At 44.8% G+C, this 21761-nt stretch overlaps 1 protein-coding gene across 4 annotated transcripts in view; it reads right to left on the bottom strand.

Moving 5' to 3' along the window:
- The window catches only part of LCLAT1 (lysocardiolipin acyltransferase 1), a 1406982-nt gene that overhangs the window by 376359 nt on the left and 1008862 nt on the right, over positions 1–21761 (bottom strand). For all 4 annotated transcript variants that reach the window (XM_069608660.1, XM_069608659.1, XM_069608662.1 and 1 more), the window contains one exon: positions 12720–12836. In XM_069608660.1, coding sequence (XP_069464761.1) covers positions 12720–12836 — 117 coding nt within the window. The remainder of the gene's footprint in view (positions 1–12719; positions 12837–21761) is intronic.

Genomic DNA, 21761 nt, shown 5'->3' with positions numbered 1-21761 from the left:
CTTAGAAACAAAAAAACAATTGCCAAAGGTCTCAAGATGATCGATATATATTTATAATAGCAGCTGTGTGCCCTTCATATATATCTATGTCATCCACAGTATAAGGGCATCTGGTAGTATTTATTTATGCATTTTTTACAGTGCGCTGAACCCTTGGGTATCTGGGCGCACCGTTACATTGATAGATCAAGAGACAGAACAGCAGAAGGAGAGGGGATGGGAAAGATGTAGGTTGGGTATATGGAGGGTCAAGTATAAAAGACTCAGTACACAGAGATGAAGATGGTGGTTGATTGGGCCTTGGAGCGTGGTGCTTGAAAATGAACAGCCAGGTCTTTAGGTTTTTTCTGAAAGTCCAGTATGATATCTCCCTTCAAGTCAATGGGGAGGTTGTTCCACAGTTTGGTGGCAATGACAGGGAAGCTCGAGACGCCAGCGGATTTGCGTCTGAAGCTGGGGACTTTGATTAGGTGGCAGTTTGCAGATCTAAGTGGGCGCGCAGGGGTGTATCTTTCGGCCTGTTGAGAGAGGTAGACTGTGGCAGTATTGGAGAGGCATCTGTGCAGGATGGCTAAGGTTTTGAACTTGATCCTCTCACGGATCGGAAGCGAGTGAGCGTTTTTTTTTAGCTTCAGTGATCGTGCTTGGCTAGACCTGTGGCAGCACGTAGGGTATTGTTTTGGATAATCTGTAATTTGCTCAGATTAAATTAGGAGGTTCCTGCAAATAGGTCATTGCAGTAACCCAGCTTGGCTCCAGTGATGGCTCTTGCTATCGTAAAACGGTTTGGGGTGGAGAAGAAGGGATTGCTGGCATTGAGCAGCTTGGCGGTATATGCGGCGGATGAAGCAATGGAATTTACTTGGCGAGAGAGAGGTCAAAAGTCGAGTCAAGGTAAATGCCCAGTGTTTTAGCTGCAGATGAGTTGGGTTATCAGGTTACCAACAATGTTACTGCCGTTGGTGAGGTGGCGGGATTGTCAACCAGGAAGGATCTGATCCACTCGTTGGCTGATGGTGAGACATTTGCAACCACCTTGCATCGACAGCAAAGTGTTTGATGATCGACAAGGTCAAAGGCTACCGAGAGGTCCAGCATCGTATGTAGGGCGAATTTGCTGTCATCCTTAATGGCATAAAGTTGATTTTTCAAGTCAAGCAGGGCAGATTCAGTTTTGTGTCTGGGGTGGAATCCTGACTGGGGATACCCAGAATATGATTTTTCTCAAGGTTTTGTTGTACCTGGATGTCGGCGGATTGGTCAAGGATTTTGAGGATGAAAGGCACAGTTGTGATGGGAGGCGGGGGTAGTTTGTGGGTATACTGGGGTCTAGGGACTTTTATTTAGCAGGGGCAGCACCCGATGTAAGGCCAATTTTTGAGGTTAAGGAGGTATTGATGATGGCTGTGACGATTGGGGTGAGCTTTTCGGCGCACACTTTAATGATTGGCACTGGGCAGGCATCTTCTTTGCATCGGGATGGCTTTAGACTTTTGATTATATTGCCAATCTAAAGTTCTGAGGGTGGTTGGGGTTGTTCTGGGTGCGAAGGGAAGAGGGCTGGAGTGGTTTGGAGTGCATGGCTAGTTGTTGGAGGGGGATTTTTTCCTTGAGGGAGCACATTTTTACAGTGAGGGGGTCTTGAATTTTGGAGCACCAGATGTTGTCTATGGTCAGGTCGGGGAAACAGGCAATGGGTGACTCGAGCTCTCGCAGGATTGAAAAGAGCTTGCGAGAGCTGGATTTTGGCATTGTCAATTCTGTCGTAGCAGTTTGCTTTGGCAGTGAGGATCTTATTTTTGTATGCTTTGGCAAGGGCAGTGTGTGGTGGTGGGGTTGGTGACATTGCAGTTGAGTCGGCAACCTAATCGAGGGTGCAGCCTTGGGAATGGATGGGCTCAAGGGACCATTGTATGAAGCCAGCTGGTGCATCAATGAAGCTAGGCTGGAGGGATGGTAGTATGTGGGGTCAGTGAGGCTTAGGTTAAGGTTTCCTAGGATTATGAGTTTGCCGTTGGGCTTGATGGAGGGGTAAATGCTTTTCAGGTGGTCTTCCTCAAAAAGCTGATGGGGGCAGTAAATGAGGTGGGGGGAGATACCACTTTGCAAGAAAACCCACCCCAAATCAACCTTGCTCCCTCTTGCTTAGAAACATGAGACTTGGCTCAAGATTCCGCCTACTACACACTTGCAGCAATAGCTCCAAACACACTATACATATACTACCTCACTCACCCTCACCTACCACTACGTTGAAATCAACTACCACAGTAGCCAAACTGCCACAGATCAAGGGCGCCCTTATCAGCGCCAGATCACTTCCAGCTCACGCACTACACATCACAGACCTCATCACAACCTTAGAACTGGACTTTATTGCCATATCTGAAACATGGCTACATGCCGCATCCGGACCTTCACTGTCCTTGGCCTTACCGCCAGACTACGCTATCACACAATGCAACCGCACCTCCGCCCAATCTAGAGGCGGGGGAGTGGCCTTCATTCACAAAAACGCTCTCAGTCTAAGAGTGTCGACCAAATCCAAACTTGAGTCAGCCAAACTACTCTCAGTCAAACTACCACTAATGCCCAACCAAACCGCCACCCTCCTCCTTATCTATAGACCTCCAGGTCCTGCACCCTCCTTTGTTGGCGAAATATCCACCCTTCTCCTTGACAAAACAAACTAATTCGCAAATGATCATCTTAGGTGACTTTAATCTGGGTCTTGGCGACCCTAAAGACTCCACTGCATCTGACCTGGAGACTGTACTAGTTGATTTCGGTTTTACCATGCACATTCAAGAACCAACCCATACTAAAGGTAGGACACTTGACCGGCTAGTAGGATTCAACTGTATTATTAACGTCCTCTCCAATACCCCTTGCCTATGGTCCGACCACTACATCATCACCTTCAATATTGAAGCAGCCCCGCGTGCCCCGACTGTGTTAGCCCCAGCCCTCCCCACGAGAAATAAAAGGGACATAACCAAGGAAAAACTTCTCCCATTGTTACTCCCATCTCTCAATGCCGCCACATACTCCTGCACCGACCCTACATCCTTAGCAGACAACTACAATCATAGTATGATTTCGGCTATAAATTCTATCGCCCCTATCAAACTCAGGAAGTCTAAACCACGTGCACATCGCAACTCTTGGTTCACACCACAGTTGAGAGTGCTTTGCAAAGCTAAATATTACGCTGGAAATTGTTGGAAAAGTCACCCCTCTGATGGGCATAAAGACGGTTTCTTCCTTGCTTCCCTCACCTATAAAGATGCCATTATCACTGCCAAAAAGGAGTCCCTTAATAACCACATTTTACAAGCAGACTCAAACACAAAAGAACTGTTTAGAATCCTAAAAGAACTCGAATCTCCAGCCACCCTCCCCCCGACACTTGCACTAAAGACAGTAAATGGTGTGCTAACATCCAGTTCGCTTTACTGAATAAAATCTGTACCCTACAATCTAAAATTAGAGACAAACAAGACAGCCTAAAGCTGGAAAACCGTCCACCTATCCCTGTAAGGGTCGCCTCTCTAGACTCTCCTAACATTAAACCTTTTGCCTTCTCCCCACTGCTGAGGTAGAAGACATCATCAAGAGAATCAAACATTCAAGCTGCCAAGGCGACCTGTGCCCTGCTCCTATCATTAAGGAATCTGCCCACGAACTGGCCCCATTCATCACGGCCTTCATTAACTTCTCTTTTAAAACAGGCACTGTCCCGGATAACCTCAAGGACGCATGGGTGATGCCTTTGCTTAACAAACCACCCCTAGACCCAAGCATACCTACTCATTTCAGACCCATAACCACCGTCCCGTTCTTGCTGAAGATCTTAGACCGTGCGACATACCTACAGATTCAAGACTACCTGGAGTCCAATGATCTCCTTGGCCTACAGCAATCCGGATTCCACCCCAGACATGGGACTGAAACGGCTCCGATAGATTTAAAATGCCAAATTGCGGTCTTGAAAGACAATGGGAAACTAGCAATGTTACTTCTCCTAGACCTCTCTGCGGCTTTTGATCTGGTCAACCACCAAATCTTATGCGACACCTTCATTCTGCTGCCCACTTCTCGGACTCAGCCACGGAATGGATCAAATCCTTTCTGAGCAACAGATCCATGAGGGTCTTCTCACCCTCCGCAGCCGCTAACCCCGCTCCAATTCACTGTGGAGTGCCCCAAGGATCTTGCGTGTCACCCACACTTTACAACGTTCTCACTAAACTGCTCTTTGATGTACTTGATTATCTTGGTGTCTCCTATACCAACTAGGCCAACGACACCCAGATACTCATACCCATACCCATCACTGGCAATTATTTAGTTGACACTAAGGCCTTGAACGACATTTATCTGGTCATCCAGGCCTGGATGGCCCAACACGAACTATGCCTCAATGACGACAAGACGGAGCTCCTCATCTTGGGCTCCTCGCAACGTTTTAGCAAACTAGATCTGTCCTACCAGTCATTTACCATTGATGGAAATACCATCAAAGTCTCTAAAGACGCAAACAAATGCAGTCAGATCAGCTTCTGCTTACACATGTAAACTTATTGCAGCTGCTAGACCGTCTCTGACCACTCCGAACAGCGTCACCTTAGCCAGAGCGCTCATTATGTCCAAAATGGACTATTGTAGTGCCCTCTACTTAGGGACTAGCCAAGTAAATCTGAATAAACTACAAATCACCCAGAACAATGCCATTAGGGCAGCCCTAAACATCCCAAGAAACCACCACATATCCGAATCCAGAACTAACCTACACTGGCTATTTGTCAAGCAGAGAATCTCAATGAAAACACTTGCCCTCACACACAAATGCCTTGCCAACAAGCCTCCCCCCTATCTCTGCAACCGGCTTTCCCTCCATTCTCCCACTCGACCTCAAAGAACGGCCCAGACCCACAGCCCATCTAGTCCAAGGTTCAAACTCCAAAAAGCGGGGGGCACGAGCTCCCCTGTCCTAGCCTCCAAACTGTGGAACACCCCCCCCGGTCACCATCAGATCCGAAGACTCTTTCAACACCTTCAAGTTGAAAACGTAATCATGGCTCTTCGATCAGAACTGAATTTTTTCTTACTACACATCTATCCATGAGCTCAGCTCATTGTACATTTTCTGTTTTTTATGCCTCACCTGTGAACGCCCACTGTAATTCATGCATTTACCTTTGTCTGCATAATATTCATGTGTATAACTTTGCATTCTTCTCATGTATATAACTTTGTATGTATGTATATTTGCACAAGTTGCGCCCGGATGCCCTTGGGCCGAATGGTGCGCGTTATAAATAAACAAAATACAAATACAAAATACAAATGGTGCTGGTGGAGAGAGCAGGAAAATTTTACGATGATGGATTTGCAGCTGGCAATAGTGCTGGTGCTAATGGTTCTGATGGTGATGGTGTTTTTGAAGATAAATGCAACACCGCCACCTTTTATGGGGCTTCTGTCACTTCTTAGGATGGTATAGCTTGAGGAGATGGCGATGGAGAGAGCAGGGCCGGTTGCAGGGTGGAGCCAAGTCTCTGTAATGGCTAGTACGTCTAGGTCATTGGATGTCAGGAGGTCATGAATTTCAGCCCCTGAGCTGGGATTGATCTGCCATTGATCAGTGTGCATTTGATGGGCTTGTTGAGTGGGTGCACCAAGGGGGGGGGGTATTGTGGCTGTTTTGTGCGGGCTGTGGGGTCGGTGAGTTCTCCAGGTGTGTAATCTAAGGAGCTTGTTTTTGGTGTGGACATGAGGCGGGCGGTAGGGGGCGATGCGGGGTGCGCATGATCTCCCCCAGTGCGATATCGGACACCAATGTTTTGAGTTGAGGTGTTGAGGGGCAAGCTAATGAGAATGCATGGTGTGAGGGCTTTAGAGGAGTGAAGGTTCTTGAGTGTCTCCTTAGAGCAGAGTATGAGAAGTTTGGTTTTGTCGGAGTTGAGGCATAAGCCATTGGCTGCCATCCAAGCTTGAATTGTGTTGTAGATGTGGTTAAGTGTCTTAGAATCAGTGTCATAGTCTCCTTTTAGGGTGACAAGGATCTGGGTATCATCAGCATAGTTTGTGTACGAGATACCCAGGTAGTCAAGGATGAGGAACAGGGGCTGTGTGAAAATGTTGTAGAGGGTGGGCGAGATGCAGGAGCCTTGCGGGACACTGCATAAGAGAAGAGTGTGCGAGGCTGAGGCAAGGTCTAAGAAGACTTGCATGGTCCTCCCTTGCAGGAAAGAGGCGATCCAGGTGGTGGCGTTAGCAGAGAGGTTGGCTTTGGTGGAGAGGTGGTTGCATAGGACTTGATGGTCGACGAGGTCGAATGCCGCCGAAAGGTCTAAGAGGAGGAGGGCAGGATTCCCCTCGTCTTTTGCATCGTCCATTTGGTTTTTTAAGTCAAGTAAGGCTGTCTTAGTCCCGTGACCTGGGCGGAAGCCTGAATGGCGTAGTCCAAGGAGTGTGTTTTCCTCAATTAATTGTTGTACCTGTAAGTATGCTGCTTTGTCCAGTATTTTGAGAAAGAAGGGGACCGTGGTGATTGGTTGGTAGTTGTTGGGTGAGCAGGGGTCCAGGGAGGGTTTCTTTATAAGAGGGCGGACCCAGGCTTCCTTGAGGAATGAAGGGACTTTACTTGAGGCAAAGGAGGCATTCACAAATGCTGTGAGGAAGGGGACGAGATGGCTGGCTCAGACCTTAATGAGTGTGGTAGGGCATATGTCTCATTTGCAATTAGAAGGTTTGATGGTTTTCATGATGTTAATTGGATCAGATTCTTTGATTTCCTTGAAAGAGAAGGAGTTTGGTGCTGTTGGAGGGGATGCGGTGTTGACGGAAGGTGTGGCGATGTTGACTGTTTGTCTGGTTGTCTGAATTTTAGCTTGGAGTATGTTAAGCTTGCCGATCATCGCTGATTGGATATCATCACACCATGTTATATCCTTGGTGAAATTCTGAGGTGTTGGTGTGGGGGTCTCTAAAAATCGAGAACATCTCTTTGGTATTGGATTGTGCTTCTTGGATTCTGGCTTCGAATGATATGGCTTTAGCATTGATGATAGCTTTTTTTGTCCTCTTTTGCTTTGGATTTAAAGTCAAGTTTTGATTCATCTGTGCGTGTGGTTTGCCATAGGGTGAGCGCTGCACGCTTCTTAGAACAGAGTACGATGAGGTCTGGGGTGAACCAAGCCTTGGTGTGGCTGGTAGGTTTGGCCTTATGAGGTTTAAGTGATGCAATGGCTTCGACAGCTGCCCAATTGGCTGTGTTGTACGATTTAGCTAGGATCTCTGGGTCAGCTGAGAATGGGGTCAGAATGCTGGCCCAACTAGGAATGGGATAAGATTATCCTTGGTGAGCTGCCGGGAGCTTCTGGTAAGTGCTTTGGGCAGAGGTGGCTCTGGTGTTTTTTTTACTTTTGGCAGTGGAGATGTTGAAGTGGTCTGGCCATGGGATGGGAGTGTTAGCTGTGACAGTGATAGAGCAGTTATGCTGGGCTATCCAATCCAGGGCTCAACCTTGTATGTGCGTGGGTGTGGTGATGGTGTTCGGAAACCCGAGGGGTCCGAGTGCTGTGTTGAGTGCTTTGGCTGCAGGGTCGTTGGCGTCATTGAGTCCTAAATTGAGGTCCCATAGTAGCATGGCTTTCATGGTGTGTTTCAGGTCGTCAGTGGAGGTCAGTGAGGGCGGTTTGGAAGTCACCTATAGGGCCAGGTGGTCGGTAGATGAGATGCATCGTGATGGTGCAGTGGTCTGATAGCTTAATTTTGGTGAGCAGATAGTCACTGGTTTCTATATAACCTTTGCCTATTTTCCGGATTGCAAGGGAGTCTATAGCTATAATGGCTACTCCTCCCCCTAGGGTAGTGCGGTCTTGTCTGATGGTGTATCCTAGTGGTAGGGCTAGAGATAGAGCAGGGCCTGAAGCTTCATGAAGCCATGATTTGGTTATCATAAGGATATCAAGCTCATGGGTGGAGATGAGGTTGTGAATATCTAGGGAATGGGCATTAATAGAACGTGTGTTGATCAGTGAGATTTAAGGTGTGTGCTGTTCGGTGGGCTTTTGGTAATATCAGGGGGGACACATACGGCATCAAGAACAACATTGGAATCATGGCGTTTGCTGGCAGCAGTACATGCATCAATATTAGGTTTACTTACAGCAGTACATACATCAATATTAGCTGGCAGTACGGTATGAATAGAATTAGTGGAATCATGGGGATAGCTTGCTTCAGTACAAGTGACTATGGAGGTAGTGCGAGCACCGCGTCTTGGGGCAGGAGGAGTGAGGCTTTAGTAGCAGCATAGGTGTTGCTAGTAGCGGGAAGGGAGAGCATATGTAGCATTGGTCTCCTTGTTAGACATGGGCAGATAGTTTGTGCTGGATCTTTTGTTAGGGGGGTAACTGTACGGTTGATGGGCTGGTGGAGGCATCCTGGCGCCGGTATGTTTATTGCAGTGTGCTAGAGTGACAGGGATGCTAGGTTGCTGTACATTTCAGCGGCGCGATAGCAAACGCATGCACCTGGTGTTGATAGATGGTTGATATACGACTGGTGGCTGTATCTCACCTTGGTATTGTTGCGTGGAAACAGCTCTGAGTAGTATGCAGGGGCTTGTCATTTCATTAGTATGGTGAGACATCCTAAAGAACCGGAGCGAACAGGGGCAAACAGGGGGTGGTGGCCTTAATCCAGGCCTTGCTCCGCCGCCAGCTTCCACCTTGCCGGTGGGGCGGTCCTACGGATGTTGTGTTAGGTTGCCTAGCAACCGAGAGCCTCGCTCTCATGCCACGTTGCGCCGGCCATTTTGGAAGGTCAGGCAGCAACGTCTTATATGTGTTGTCCTGACTGAGATCAGAAAAGGCCACAGACTGGGTTTGTTAGTAAGAGTCAAAGACAGCCTCAGTAACCTAGCTGAAAAGACTGTTCACCACTGTAAAGCGTAAATACCTTGTTTTAGTCAGTGGTAGAAGAGTGCTATAAAATATTGGGGAAACTGGATGGGGTGGGGGGAGCAAGGTGCAACACATGTTTCAGCAGGTTGACAGCGAATTGGGTGGAACTGGTAACAGAAGGAGGTCTTCTGTCTATCGTTTTTCATCAATGCCCCTCAGATGGTCAGTCAATAGAAACTTTTAAATGTGTCCCAAGTGAAATGAATCGCCTATAGTCGCTGATCTGATCTCTGCTGGAACCCATACTTAATAACTATCTGAACAGCAGATGCTTCAACAGGGGCCCCCCAATAGTCACATGTGTGCTGTCATTAATACAATTTGGTAATTTATTACAAAGACTGAAACCCAAAACTGAAAATCCTTTATCTCCTGTGGTCTGACAGATTCTGAGGGATGAATAGTCTGTGGTCCTTAAGTATCCTGCAGGAGTGCATTACAGTTGTCCGATAGACCAGTCACTAAGGCTCTTACTACAACTGCACACTTGTCCAGTGGCATGAGGGGGCAAATCACATGTAGACCCCAATAATAAAATAAATTCCTGTGGAAACGGCTTGGACCTTTATCAACTGTAACATCTAAGCTCAACATCTTAACTTGAAATAACAACTTGACATGTTTTACAAAAAGAAGGTGGAGATGAATATTGCAAGAGACTCTTTAGTTTTAGCAGAATGCCCTCCAGCATTAGATAGATTAGATGGTGGCAGATATAGAGTTCATCCAGGCCGAAATGTAATTGAGGCTTTGTGAATGTACTGCTGTAGGGTGGTAAAATGAAGAGGTATGATTTGGAATGGTGCAAATTCTTGTACAAATCAGTGGCACTGTAAAAAGATAAAACTAGTGGGTACTCTGCTACCGATAGCTCCGGCTCACTTTGACCACTGCTGTTACTAACCATCATAGATCATTTGATATGAAATTAGATGTATTCAGTTATTGTTTCATCTGATTTAAGCAACCAATATATATTTATTTGCTCAATTTCTTTTGTTGGCAATGGTTTGTTCATTACATGGACCTTAAACGAGAACAATTTCCTCTTGTGCTGCACAAACTATTGGGATTGTGTTATATGGGCCGAAGCGTGCGTGCATGCACATACACACCTCTAATTATATTTGCTGACTGACTGAGAGGTTTAAGAAATGTGAGTCTATCTGAGGTGAACACAAGTCAAGCATGAAATAAATGGCCAGTATATCGCTGCATGATTCTAACTCCTGTGGGAAAAGGGTAGACAGTGTCACTGAGAAGTAGAGGGAACCACAAAAAAGCTGCATGATTTAAGAGTGTAAACAACGTTACAAACTTTATCACAGTGTACAAACTACAGCTATCTTTGTAGTGCATTTTATGAACGCTAAAGCAGACTGGTTCTCCCAGGCTTTGTGCATAATTACGTAGGCATAACAGTAGCTTGCTTTGAGAATCCAGGAAGGACTGCATCACAGATGTAAAGCTTTATTAAGTATATGCATCATGTTCCTGGACTCAAAACGAGCCTGTCATGTATAGTAAACATGATCAACCTTGGATAAAATGCAAACTGTTTTCTTTTGTAAAAGAGGTGTGTGTGTGTGTGTGTGTAGCAGTAGTAGGAGTTATTTACATAAAAGATATTATACCCAATATAATGATACTTATTATGTAAACTGTGGAGCACATTTTACTTGCAAGTTACATAGATCTCAGCATCCAGTGCTTAATTCGTTGAGTAGTTTCTATAAAATTTTTACTATGAACATTGTTTAACATGTGTTTCCTACAATGTCATTAAAACAGTCCGTATGTAGCAGGGCTGTAGCGGGTTGGGTGGTGACGTAGGCTAACCTATCAAACCATTTCTGTTTTTATGGGAATCTAGATGTCTCTATATGAGGCAAAATAAAGGAGCAACAACTGAACAGCCCTCCCTTTCGCGCTCTTACATTCCACTCTGACAAGGTCACTATTTTTTTTCTCTTTTAACTGGTTTAATTACAAAACCTTATGCAACTCAGCTGACATAAAAACTGAAGAAAAGCAATCTCACCAGTACAAAAGATAAAACACATGTAAAAGTCATAGTTACAATACCTGATAAAACAGGAAAAAGAGGCAAGGCAAAACAAAGAAACAGATTATACTTGACATCCCTAACAATTTACATCACACTCTCCTCCCCTTTCCTTGCCCCACAGGCTTCTCTTTGACCATCATGTAATCTTCATGGTCTTCCAAAAATTGACTACACCGATCAAGATGGCAAGACTTGCAGAATGTATCTCCAGAAATGATCTGAGTTCAAACATTGATTTCATACACAAATGTAGCAAGGCTGGGCACACAATTATTAGATGTTTTAGAGTTTCTGTTGAAGAACCACAAAAGCGACAAAGTACAGTTTCCCCAAGACCTCGTACCAAAAACAGCACGCCCATCAGCAAGAGATTAAATATGAACCTTATACAGGTGTCTCTATACCGACTGTCTGGGGACTGTATTAAATACTTCTGGAGGGTTCCCCTCTTTTTACATTCTGTAGTTATTTCTCTACACAGGCTATATTTAGCCCTAGATTCACCAATCCTTATCCAATCTTTGTCCAAAATGTTCCGTTTTACCTGTCCTGGATTTTACAGCAATAGGTCCAGGGGCACCTATCCTCTAGAGGTACCTGGCATTAGGCATAAACTCATTGCAACACATTAAAAGACAGTCTCTACATGGCATTGTAAACGCAGATGTTACTCTTAACCATCTAAATGGACTTGTGTATAGACTTTGTAAGGATGAAATGCAGAGAGTACCTAAGCCGAATTCCAGCAAATGCTTGCAAGAAACACAAATCCAGTGTACCTTGCTCAATGGTTAAACCTGCTTAATTTACAGAAGTAAATGTTCCGTGCAAAGTAAATCCTAAAATCCCAAAAATTGAAAGAATATCACGCCAGAGTCCGTTCATCGCTGTACAGTCCTCGTTTACTCTGCTTTATGTGGTCATCCTTTTACTCGCTAAGTATTATGAAGCACTGTCCGTGAACTATTTTGGATGGAAGAGTTTGTACTGTGGCGGAGTAGAAGTGATGGTGAGAGAAGGAATCATGGACTACAAATACGATGGTTCTTACACTTTTTTGGATGCATAAATGCAGTGTTATTTTACTAAGATGGAGCCTACTTAGTTGGTGCCTCGTTAGTGGGCAAAAAAATAAAGCAACATATACGTGTAATTTTTCATAGCTACAAACTGGTTTCGATTACATGTTAAACAAAAAAAATGCAAAAAGTTGTAGTGTAGAGACAGCGGATATGCAGTGTGGGAAAGAAGAGCTCTTAAGTATTTATGATTTCCTTCTATGACACTGAATGTATGCCCATTTTGTAAAGTGCCTGGGGCATCAATAACTAAATATTGTCTAAACCTTAGTACATATAGGAAGGAGATCCTAGTTCCATAGATCCAAGAGCAACATCACACACACTTTCGGTTTCAGCCAACATACCCGTCGTGCAAAACTGCCTTGCAATGGCGTTAATAATAGCAATCATATTTACATTGGGGCACTCGTTAAGCTTGTAAAATGGTAACATACATGTCTTTCCAATGCACGTGCCTGGCATACAACAATTCATTAAAATCCTGCCTGTTCCTTAAGGCTCTAATGAGCCCAGTCTAGTTTGCTTAGGGGCGTGCTACCTGTGCTGGTGAAGTAATAGTCTGTGGCGAGTGATTAGTGAAAAGGCTTTCATTACCTTCCCTCAAGCGTTCCACGATGAAAGTGAAGCCTGTGGTTCTTGGGTGCAACACATAGTCATATTTCTGAAGTCCGTTCTTTTTTGCAAAGTCATCACTGCGAGCTTTCGTGTTTGCTAAACAAAAATGGAAAGAACAAAACATGCATTGATCAACGGATGACAGGCCAGCAATAGAGCGGCAGAAAGGCCGAACGTTTTAAATCCTACAGTAAGTGTGAACAATGCCTGATCACACGTGTAGGGCGAGAGGCCGGCAATGACATTGATTTTCATCTAATTTCAAAGAGCAACAGACAAAGAGCCATGTATGCGCTTGGCTCATCAAACTATTACAGAAATCCATCCAATTTGGCACGAGCATGGCGCAGCAGAATGTACTTGCAGGGCCCATTTAACAGACTAGAGAGCTATACTTGAAGTGTTGCATTCAGCATTTGTCCTGTTACACCAGTCACCAACTAACCATTAATGGTATTTACAGACTGATGTTAGAAGTTGTGAAGAAATCGCCACTGAATAAAAATGCAAACTTAACAGACAATAAGTGGGCTGTGGCCTGCGCACAGCAGTTGGGAAACATGCAAAATTTAAATGTGCAATGTTTTTCAGCCGCTCAAAACCATAACTGACAAGGCCTGAGATTAACAGAAAATAACCTGCAACTTTTATTAAAATAGGGAACTACTCAACCTGTGGAGAAAGAGAACAGCAAGTTATAGAAAGAAAAACAGATTTGCATTTTCTACTGCTGTGTGTGTCCATTTTCATTTACAGAAATAAAGAGTCAGGATTAGGAAACATACAGATGATGAGAATATGGATTGTTGATAGGAGTTTGATAAACCAATGAAATATGAACTGTGATGTCTAGTGAATATGTCATAGCATTCCCCCAGGGATGAGCATGTTGCTTTGAGATAATTTGAATATAAATGTAGAAGGGAGTTCAATAGAAAAATGGATAACTCAATAACTATTTGCACTATTATGATGAGAATTGCACTAATTGATTCGGGATAGAGAGAAGAATCTGGAGGGCAAATTAGAAAAGTGTGCACAAAAGGGATTGTTTGCTTTCACACTGCGCACTTAGACAACAAAATCAATGCAAGATATGCACAGTTTAATTGAGTACAAGTCAGCCTGACACGTGTTTCGAGCTGTAAGGCTCTTCCTCTGAGGCTGCGAGTAACATACATCAGCAGTACAGAAATGCACCATAAGTAGTAGTTAGTGCAATATAACCAAAACACAAAGGAGGCACAGTGGGTGAGTTACACAAACCATTATTCAGACAGTCAAATTGATCATAAACAGTTGCCAAAGTTAAAATATAAAGCAGTTGCTCACAAAGCAAATTAAAATGACCATTGCATCAAAACCCATATAGAAAAGGATGTTGATTATCAATTCAATGTTACCGGATTTTCATTTTGAAGTGGATGCAATATGCCAGAGAAAAACGACAAAGCAGAAGATAACAAGAAAAAATGCCATATTAGTATAAAATCCATCATGGTTCAACATGTTCACTTATACCGAATGCACGGAAATATATTGCAAGGCTGGTATTGTACCTTAGAATTTCTTGGGAGTCGTACATGACACTAGAGAGAGGCATGGTGAAGATGGTTATCAATAAGAGACATGTGAATAAAGTGCATAGGGCAATGTGCCGATAACGTTGGGAGGCTATGTGCCAATTACCATTTGGTAAATGTGAATTATGCCGTTCTTAGTATTCAAAACAATGGGCTCCACTGTAAATGAAGCATTGTGCTATCCCTGACAAGGCAATGCAATGGACTTGCTACTAACTAATCATTTTAGTCAAGGATTTGCTAGAATATATTAGGTTACACATACCTATATTAGCGCTGTTGCGAGATAGATGAAATCTATTGAGTGTTGAAAATTCTTGAACCCTTTTGGGCGATTAGAAATTCTTGAACCCGTTGGGCGATTAGAAATCACATTGGTGCAGTAAAGAGGTGAAGGGGAGAAAGTACACTAATTAGTCTGAAGAGTTTGGCTAGACGATCTCGTGCGCATTCACAGCCCGATAGTCTGTGTCAGGGACATGCGTGAAAGACCTCGCTTACCAGCGTTTCCGCATGAATGCCGTGGATGGAGCCACGCGCGGCAAGAACTTGCTTCTGTTTAAGCATTGGCGCAAGGCTAGTTGGCGTGTGGCTCTTGTGGGCGGCCATGTTGGGTGTATAAAATGGCCGAGTGTTAATAGTTGAAATTGTATTGCAATTATAACACGTGAAGTTGGCCAGCAATATTACGGCCCACAGGAGTTAATATAATTATAAAAGCCGCTAGCATGAGGGAACCGCTCAAAAGAAATTTTGGAATAGTATGAATAAGGAAGCAGACTCCGGGGCCACTCATTAAAAGGGGGAAAGGGGTATCAAGGCAGAAATTAAGACCAAAAGGTAAACATTGTCAAAGTTAGCTTACTAAGTCAATTAATTAAGGTGGTGATTTACTCAAATCAGTGTAAATAATCATACCTTCTCTTCAGACATGGTGAGCCAAGGAGATCTACGGCTGGCACCGTCAGTATACAAATAGTTAAATACAAGGACTAACTTCCTTGCATCCGTAAAAGGCAACATGAATCTCCAGTCGTGGATGAGATCCATCTATTATCAAAGTAATTTAGTTCCAATTCATAAATTCAGATACACATCACATGTAACACATCTACTGTACATTGCTTCACAGGAATACAGATAATTTGTGGTCTGTGTTGAGTCCATGTGCCAGTGTGATATTGGCATATAAGGCAGGCTTCCAATTGTCTAAGCTTGAGAACAAGGTTGCCACCTCGTTGTGCTAGAGAGCCTTTCACCATGCCCACAAATCTAATTAGTGCTTTGTTATCCATTTGGTGAGATTTTTGCCAGTGGGTAGCCAAGGGATATTTAGACTCCTGGCTTGAGATGGTGGACAGATGTTCACATATTCTAATCTTTAAAGGCCGAATTGTGCTGCCAATATAGCGCTGTCCACATGTGCACATAATGCAGTACATGCAGAATTTAGTGTTGCAGTTAATAAAAGAAGGATCAAGTTACTTACCTGTAACTGTTGTTCTCCAGCATGGGTCTGGCATGGATTCACATGCTCATGAATATTCCCCGTCGTCAGGCCGGGAATCCTCGGTATAGAAAAAATCAGTATCAGTTTCTGATCTGTCTTTCTTAGTAGTAACCAATCACTGGTCTCTGGGTCATACTGCCCCCAGCCAATGACTGCCCTCTCCCTAAGCCCCACCTCTGGCAGCCATCCTCAGATTTTTACCGCACGTTCAAGTGTTGGGAGGCCTCGTGCTGTAGCTCCCGAGCTTTTGCTGCGTTTTTGCGCTTTTTCAGGAGATTTTTCTCATTTTTTGGATAAATTGAGCCTCAAGCTCCACCGTTTCTACATCCGATCAACGGGGACCCGTTTCGGATTTTTCTACGCCCCTCAAGGGTGAAGATTTCGTCGAGTTACGCTTTTGGAGGATTCCAGAAGTTCCGAGGCCTACCCTGGACATGGCCCAGGAGAAAGGAAGCTCGACGCCCGGGAAGCTGTTCAGGACCTGCCCTGGATGCCAGCTTCAGAATGTGTTCAAGGAGGACGAGCATTCGTTATGCCTCTACTGTCTCCATGAGGACAAGACGCACGTGGAGAAGGATTGTGCGTTTTGTGGGAACATGTCGGAGCGGACCATGAAGGATCGCCACTTCCGTCTCGCCAACTGGCTGGAAGGGAAGAGCCCGTCAGGCGAGAAGAAGAAAAAGAAGTCTGAGCGGTCTTCTAAGTCCTGTGAGGGCGCCCCGGCGACGGGGGCCCAACAAAAGGCCAAGCACCGAGAGTCTACGGGCACCGGGAGCACCGAACGGTCGGGCTCCTTGGCTGCCAGGCAGGGCGCATCCTCCCCGGCGCCATCAACCACGAGCCAACGCTCTGGCTCGGGTAAGAGGAAGTCCGAGAACCTGGCAAAGCTTCTGGAGAGGCCCCGATCGATCTCGAAGATTCCGGCAGAGGGGGAGCGAGGCTCGGACCCTCCCCCCAAGGTGAAGGCCCCAGGCATACAGAAGGTGACGATGGCCTTAATTCACCCTGCTAAGACCTCGATCGAGGATGTTGCAGCGGCCCAGGCTCAGCCTGTGGAGGATACGCCAGTGGAGGCGACCTCAGGATCCAGAGTCTCCCTGCCACCGCGGAGGGAGTCGTCTTTCAGGCCCATCGATAAGACCCCCACGAAGTCCCCGTTGGAAAAGGAGGGGGAGGGGCAGGTGGTCATCGTGGATACGGACATGACCTCTGAAGAAGAGCTCATCGAAGTTGTGGAGGAGGCCCAGCCCATCGGGAGGGATCCCGGCGAGGGCGACGACGAGAGCGGCGGTGCCGTCACGAGGTTCCTCAAGAGCCCTCGCGCCTGTCGTTTCCGGTGCCACAGGACACTTCGGCGGCCATTTTGTCAGCGATTCAGTCCTTATGCTCGGAGATAAGGACAAAGTTGCCCCTCCCCCCGACGGAGGTAACTGAGCCAGACCCGACGGGGGAACCGGAGCCAGGACCTTCGGAAAGTCCACCGCATAAGAAGAGGACGACGCATCCTCCGCCACCTCTCCCACTTCTGCGGCCTGCTCTGCCTTCCCCCCGGTCTACTACCCACTGGGATGATACAGGCACGGACACGGCTACGACAGGTACAGATGACGACGGAGGCGACGACGGGACGTGTCCCCCGTCGCCCCCTCCCGACGAAATTGGATCCTTCCATGCCATGATTTCCAGGGCATCCAAGCTCTTCCAGCTCTGCCCCAAAGAGAAGAAGGAAGGTTTCCTTTACCAACGGCGCGAGGCTAAAAGGAAGACGGTCCTCGCCGTACCACTTCTTGATGACATCTGAGATGAAGGGCTCGCCCTCCTCAAGTCTTAGTAAAGGGTTTGTGTATTTTCGGAAGAAAATAAGCTGTGGGCATTACTGGTCCAACAACAGTTAGACATTGTTTTTCCACATCAGTAAGGAGGCCGTGTAAGTACCATTTGGACAGCAGTGAACTTACTACCGTGCCTAGGTGTGAAATAGGGTTGGAGGGGAGTGTCTCATAACATCCAGGGGAGTTGAGGTGTTCCAAACCCATTGTAATGTAGTCATGCGTATCCATAATCACCACACTCCCCCCCCACGCCCCTTATCAGCTTCTTTAATTACTCGCGAATCATTAGATGATAATTTCTGCAAGGCATTTTGTCCGGCGATTGATAAATTAGTACTCCGTTTTCCTTTCATTTTAGATACATCCGCGAGTCTATGAATGTCGTTCAGCACAGCTTGGTGGAAGGTGTCAATTATATTGTCCTTAGGAAATACAGGCACAAATTTGGATTTGTATGTTAGCTATTTAATTTTTAACCTTTACTGGTGAATATTTAGTTCTTTAAGTAAGTCCATAACATTCATTGTTGGGTTATGTTCACATTCTTCTAGGGACATTAGCACATGTGTATTGAGCATTAGAAAAGTGGTAATATGTGTGGAATTCATTCTATAGGAATGTGGTAATATTTAATGCAAGACATCCCTGCGATGACATCACATTAAATGGGAGGGAAAATGGATTTAGCAGTTACCCCCATCAGACTGCCTCCTTCATTAATATGGCCAATGATGTGGGTGGGGAAGGTCTACTGTGATGTCACTTTTGGAACACTGTCCAATCACATACATTGCTGAATTAGATTGGGGAACGTATGCACACCTCAAAAAGCTGGGGTTCCTCTTCAATATAAGATTCAACACACACTCACTCAATGTAGAAACACTGACAGACTCCCTCGCTCACTCACTGACTAATGGAGAGAAAGAAGAATTGTTAACGTGAAGGAGCAGGGATAGATTGCTCTCCTTTTGGACTAGTTTAGGATTATAACCAGCACCCTTAAAGTGATGCCTAGCAGGAGTTAAAGTCCCAGGCCTTCTTCAGTGGAAGAGAAAGCAGACAGCCTGTAGAGAAGAGCTGAACTTATCTTAGTGGCTGATGCCCACCTGTTCTTGGAGGGGGTATTGAAGCAGTCCTTAAGAGGGGGAGCCCTCCTGTCTGTGAATCAGCCAAAAGAAATTAATATGCAAGTATGCTCCAAAGGGGAAGTAATCCTGAGGGGAGAGATCCTTCAAAAGGAATTAGATACAATCCTGGCTCTGTTCTTTGTTAGTTCTGAGGGGTGGGAATATATACATGATTGTGCACTCTGAGAAGTTAGGGAACATTTCAAAAGCATATGTGCTTCTGGAACTAGATATATTTAATATATTGGGTCCAATGGTGTCTCTGCAGTGAGATTCCCTCACTCTTTCTCTGTGTAATGACGTCTAGCACAGAAGACTTATCAGGGAGTTAAATGGACCTTTCACTGTGTGCATATCTATAAAAAGAAGATAACGGAATCAATTCCAGGGTATACCATCAAGCAGAATATTGTTAATAATTCAGGGTTGCTCAAAAATTATAGGAGAGGGTGATTCTTCATGGTAAATTTCTTTCCGCTGTTCAAGGTGCCCGTTGAAGGGGAGAAAGGTACATTTTAAACAGTAATTTATTAGAAACATCAATGAAGGGAGTTTTGCCAACATTCTGCTGAACATACATTTTCTTTTCTACAAGCCATTCACATACCCAAAGGTCCAATAGTTTTTTACACTTGAGTTGAAACACTGATCTGTCTATTGAGAAAAGGGGTGGGGGGGTATCGGCTTTGAAAGAAGGGGAAGTAGCGAGAATTTGATAGGCAGAGATATTTACAACTAATTTGTTGTTTTTCACAAATGAAGGATTTCTCCTCGACTCTCATGCACTCAATCCATGGTGCGTGCATGCTGAGAGTTAATTAAATGCATAGATAACTATGGTGAGGTGTATGTTAATAAAGTCTCTATTTCGACAACTGCAGCACTAAAACAGAAGTGACTTATCTGTTGATTATTTCTTATCATTGGCCTTTTATGAAGAAACAATGTGTTTATCTGTAATCTGTTTCAATTATTTCTATTTGATTAATAAATATACCATCTTTGCAACCCTGTGTGTTTCTTGGCCCGAAAGGGGAGGGAAGCTCCAAGGAATCAATGCTATTAAATTGGGGGTCCCAGATTCATAAAAATAACTGTATTAAATAAAGGAGACTTATGTACCTTGTTTGGGGTGGGTGGAAAATTCCCCCAAACTAGATAATCGCCCTGTAAAAACATCCCACAAAGTGTTTATCTATTGCACATAAATGTCTATAGATATGTCTATGACAAAGGCTTTTTAATTTTCAACACACTAGATACATCTTTCTCCACTTAAGCAACACTGAACTATTGACAACAGAGAAAGATCTGGAACTTCATTAAGGGGGAGACATTGTTTCCGGGAAGCTGAACAATTACTGGACCAGGCAACTGTGCTGCTACAGTCACTGTCCTAAGCAGAAGCTTGGGATTCTGCAGATCATCGAGTTGTGGCCAATGAACAGCGCTGCTGCTGCTCTCAACAGCGAAGAGGGCATTACTGGGGCATGTTCCTTGCCGCCACCACAAGTCGGACCTGCTGACCCCTAACCAGGGTTTCTTCACCAGCTCTGTACCAAGGGTCCACCCTACTGAAATGAGGATGGACCATCAGCATCCTCATTGCGGGAATCGCTGTGTGCGCTGTCCTGAGGTCTCAGGCCTGCCAGCTGCAAGTCTGTCAAAGCCATCTCATAACTGTAGATTGAAACTGCCACAACCCATTCCCAACACCATCTTCAGCCACTGTATCTCGGACCCCTGAACCCCCAATGACGGAAATAATGACAGTAGTAAGTATTCCCAGAAATTCTGGTTGCCCTAAGGGAGGCCCCCTAGAGACCTGGAATAAGTGGTGCAAGTGTACTTATCTTTTTTGAATCCCATTTCCCCATAAGGATTGCATGGGGGGCGCAAAGTCCACTCCATAGCACCACAGTGAGCCGACTGAGAAGGGTGTAATTCTAGCTAATGATTCCCCTCTAGGCAACTAACCACTGGTGTGGTGGTTTTAAGAGTGTACCCTACATTTTGCTGACTTACCCGATTTCTTCAAGTGGTGCTTTTAAAAGACATGTTGTTGCTTACCTGAAGGGTTTTGTAATACTTGTACTTTGGAACTTTCCCAGTCACACGTTTGAGGCTGGAGTCCAGCATGAAGAGCGTTATACAAAAACAACTTTGGACTGAGATTCTGAATAATTTACTTACCTGCTAGGGAAGAACTACTCGAGTCAGATGCAATTAATTGCTTATTATTCTCTTCTCATGCCCCTTTACTGTTAAAGTTGTGCATTGCTTTTTTGAATTGCGTTTAACTCTATTGGAGGAGTGCTGTGAAGTCTCCGTTACAGATTGCTAACAGTATATGCATATGTGTATATAAGAGTGTTTTATAGTGTATAGTATTTTTCAGTTTTACTTGCATTTATGTTTAAGGCCAATAAATAGTATATTTTATACTGCTGTGTGCTTCATCATCAATTGGCTGTATCTATGTGTTAATTGTACTTACACACCTGATCTCTAAAAGCTGCAATTACTGCTCTGCCTAGTGCCATGCCGTGGCACTGCCGTGTGCAAAATTGGCCAGTCCAAATACCTTAAACCTTGTTCACCAACTAAGTTTGCCTCTAAGAACCATCCAAAAGAGCTGGTTCAGACAATTCCTGCTAAAAGTGAACATGGACAGAGTTTGACCAACTAGAGACGAAGAACTGTCTTCTCCTTTGATCTTGTGCAATTCTACCTGACCGCCCATTTTTCGTACATTGAGCATGTTGTTTCTACTGACTCCCGATTTCCTTTTTGTTTTTACCCGAGAACCTGTTGTTCTTGGTTAAGATGTACAATTATATTTTGTAAACTATTTCATATAAATATTACGTTGCTGTAAGATTAAGCCACTGTAGGGAATGTTAGGGTATAACAGTTCAATATAACAAAACACTGATCCCCTCTACAGTAACACCAACTGTCGAATT

The sequence above is a fragment of the Ambystoma mexicanum genome, chromosome 4q (genome assembly GCF_040938575.1).
Source record: "Ambystoma mexicanum isolate Mex_15411 chromosome 4q, UKY_AmexF1_1, whole genome shotgun sequence".
Lineage (NCBI taxonomy): Eukaryota > Metazoa > Chordata > Amphibia > Caudata > Ambystomatidae > Ambystoma > Ambystoma mexicanum.
Note: the sequence above shows the minus strand (reverse complement) of the source record. Positions and strands in the feature narration are given on the sequence as shown.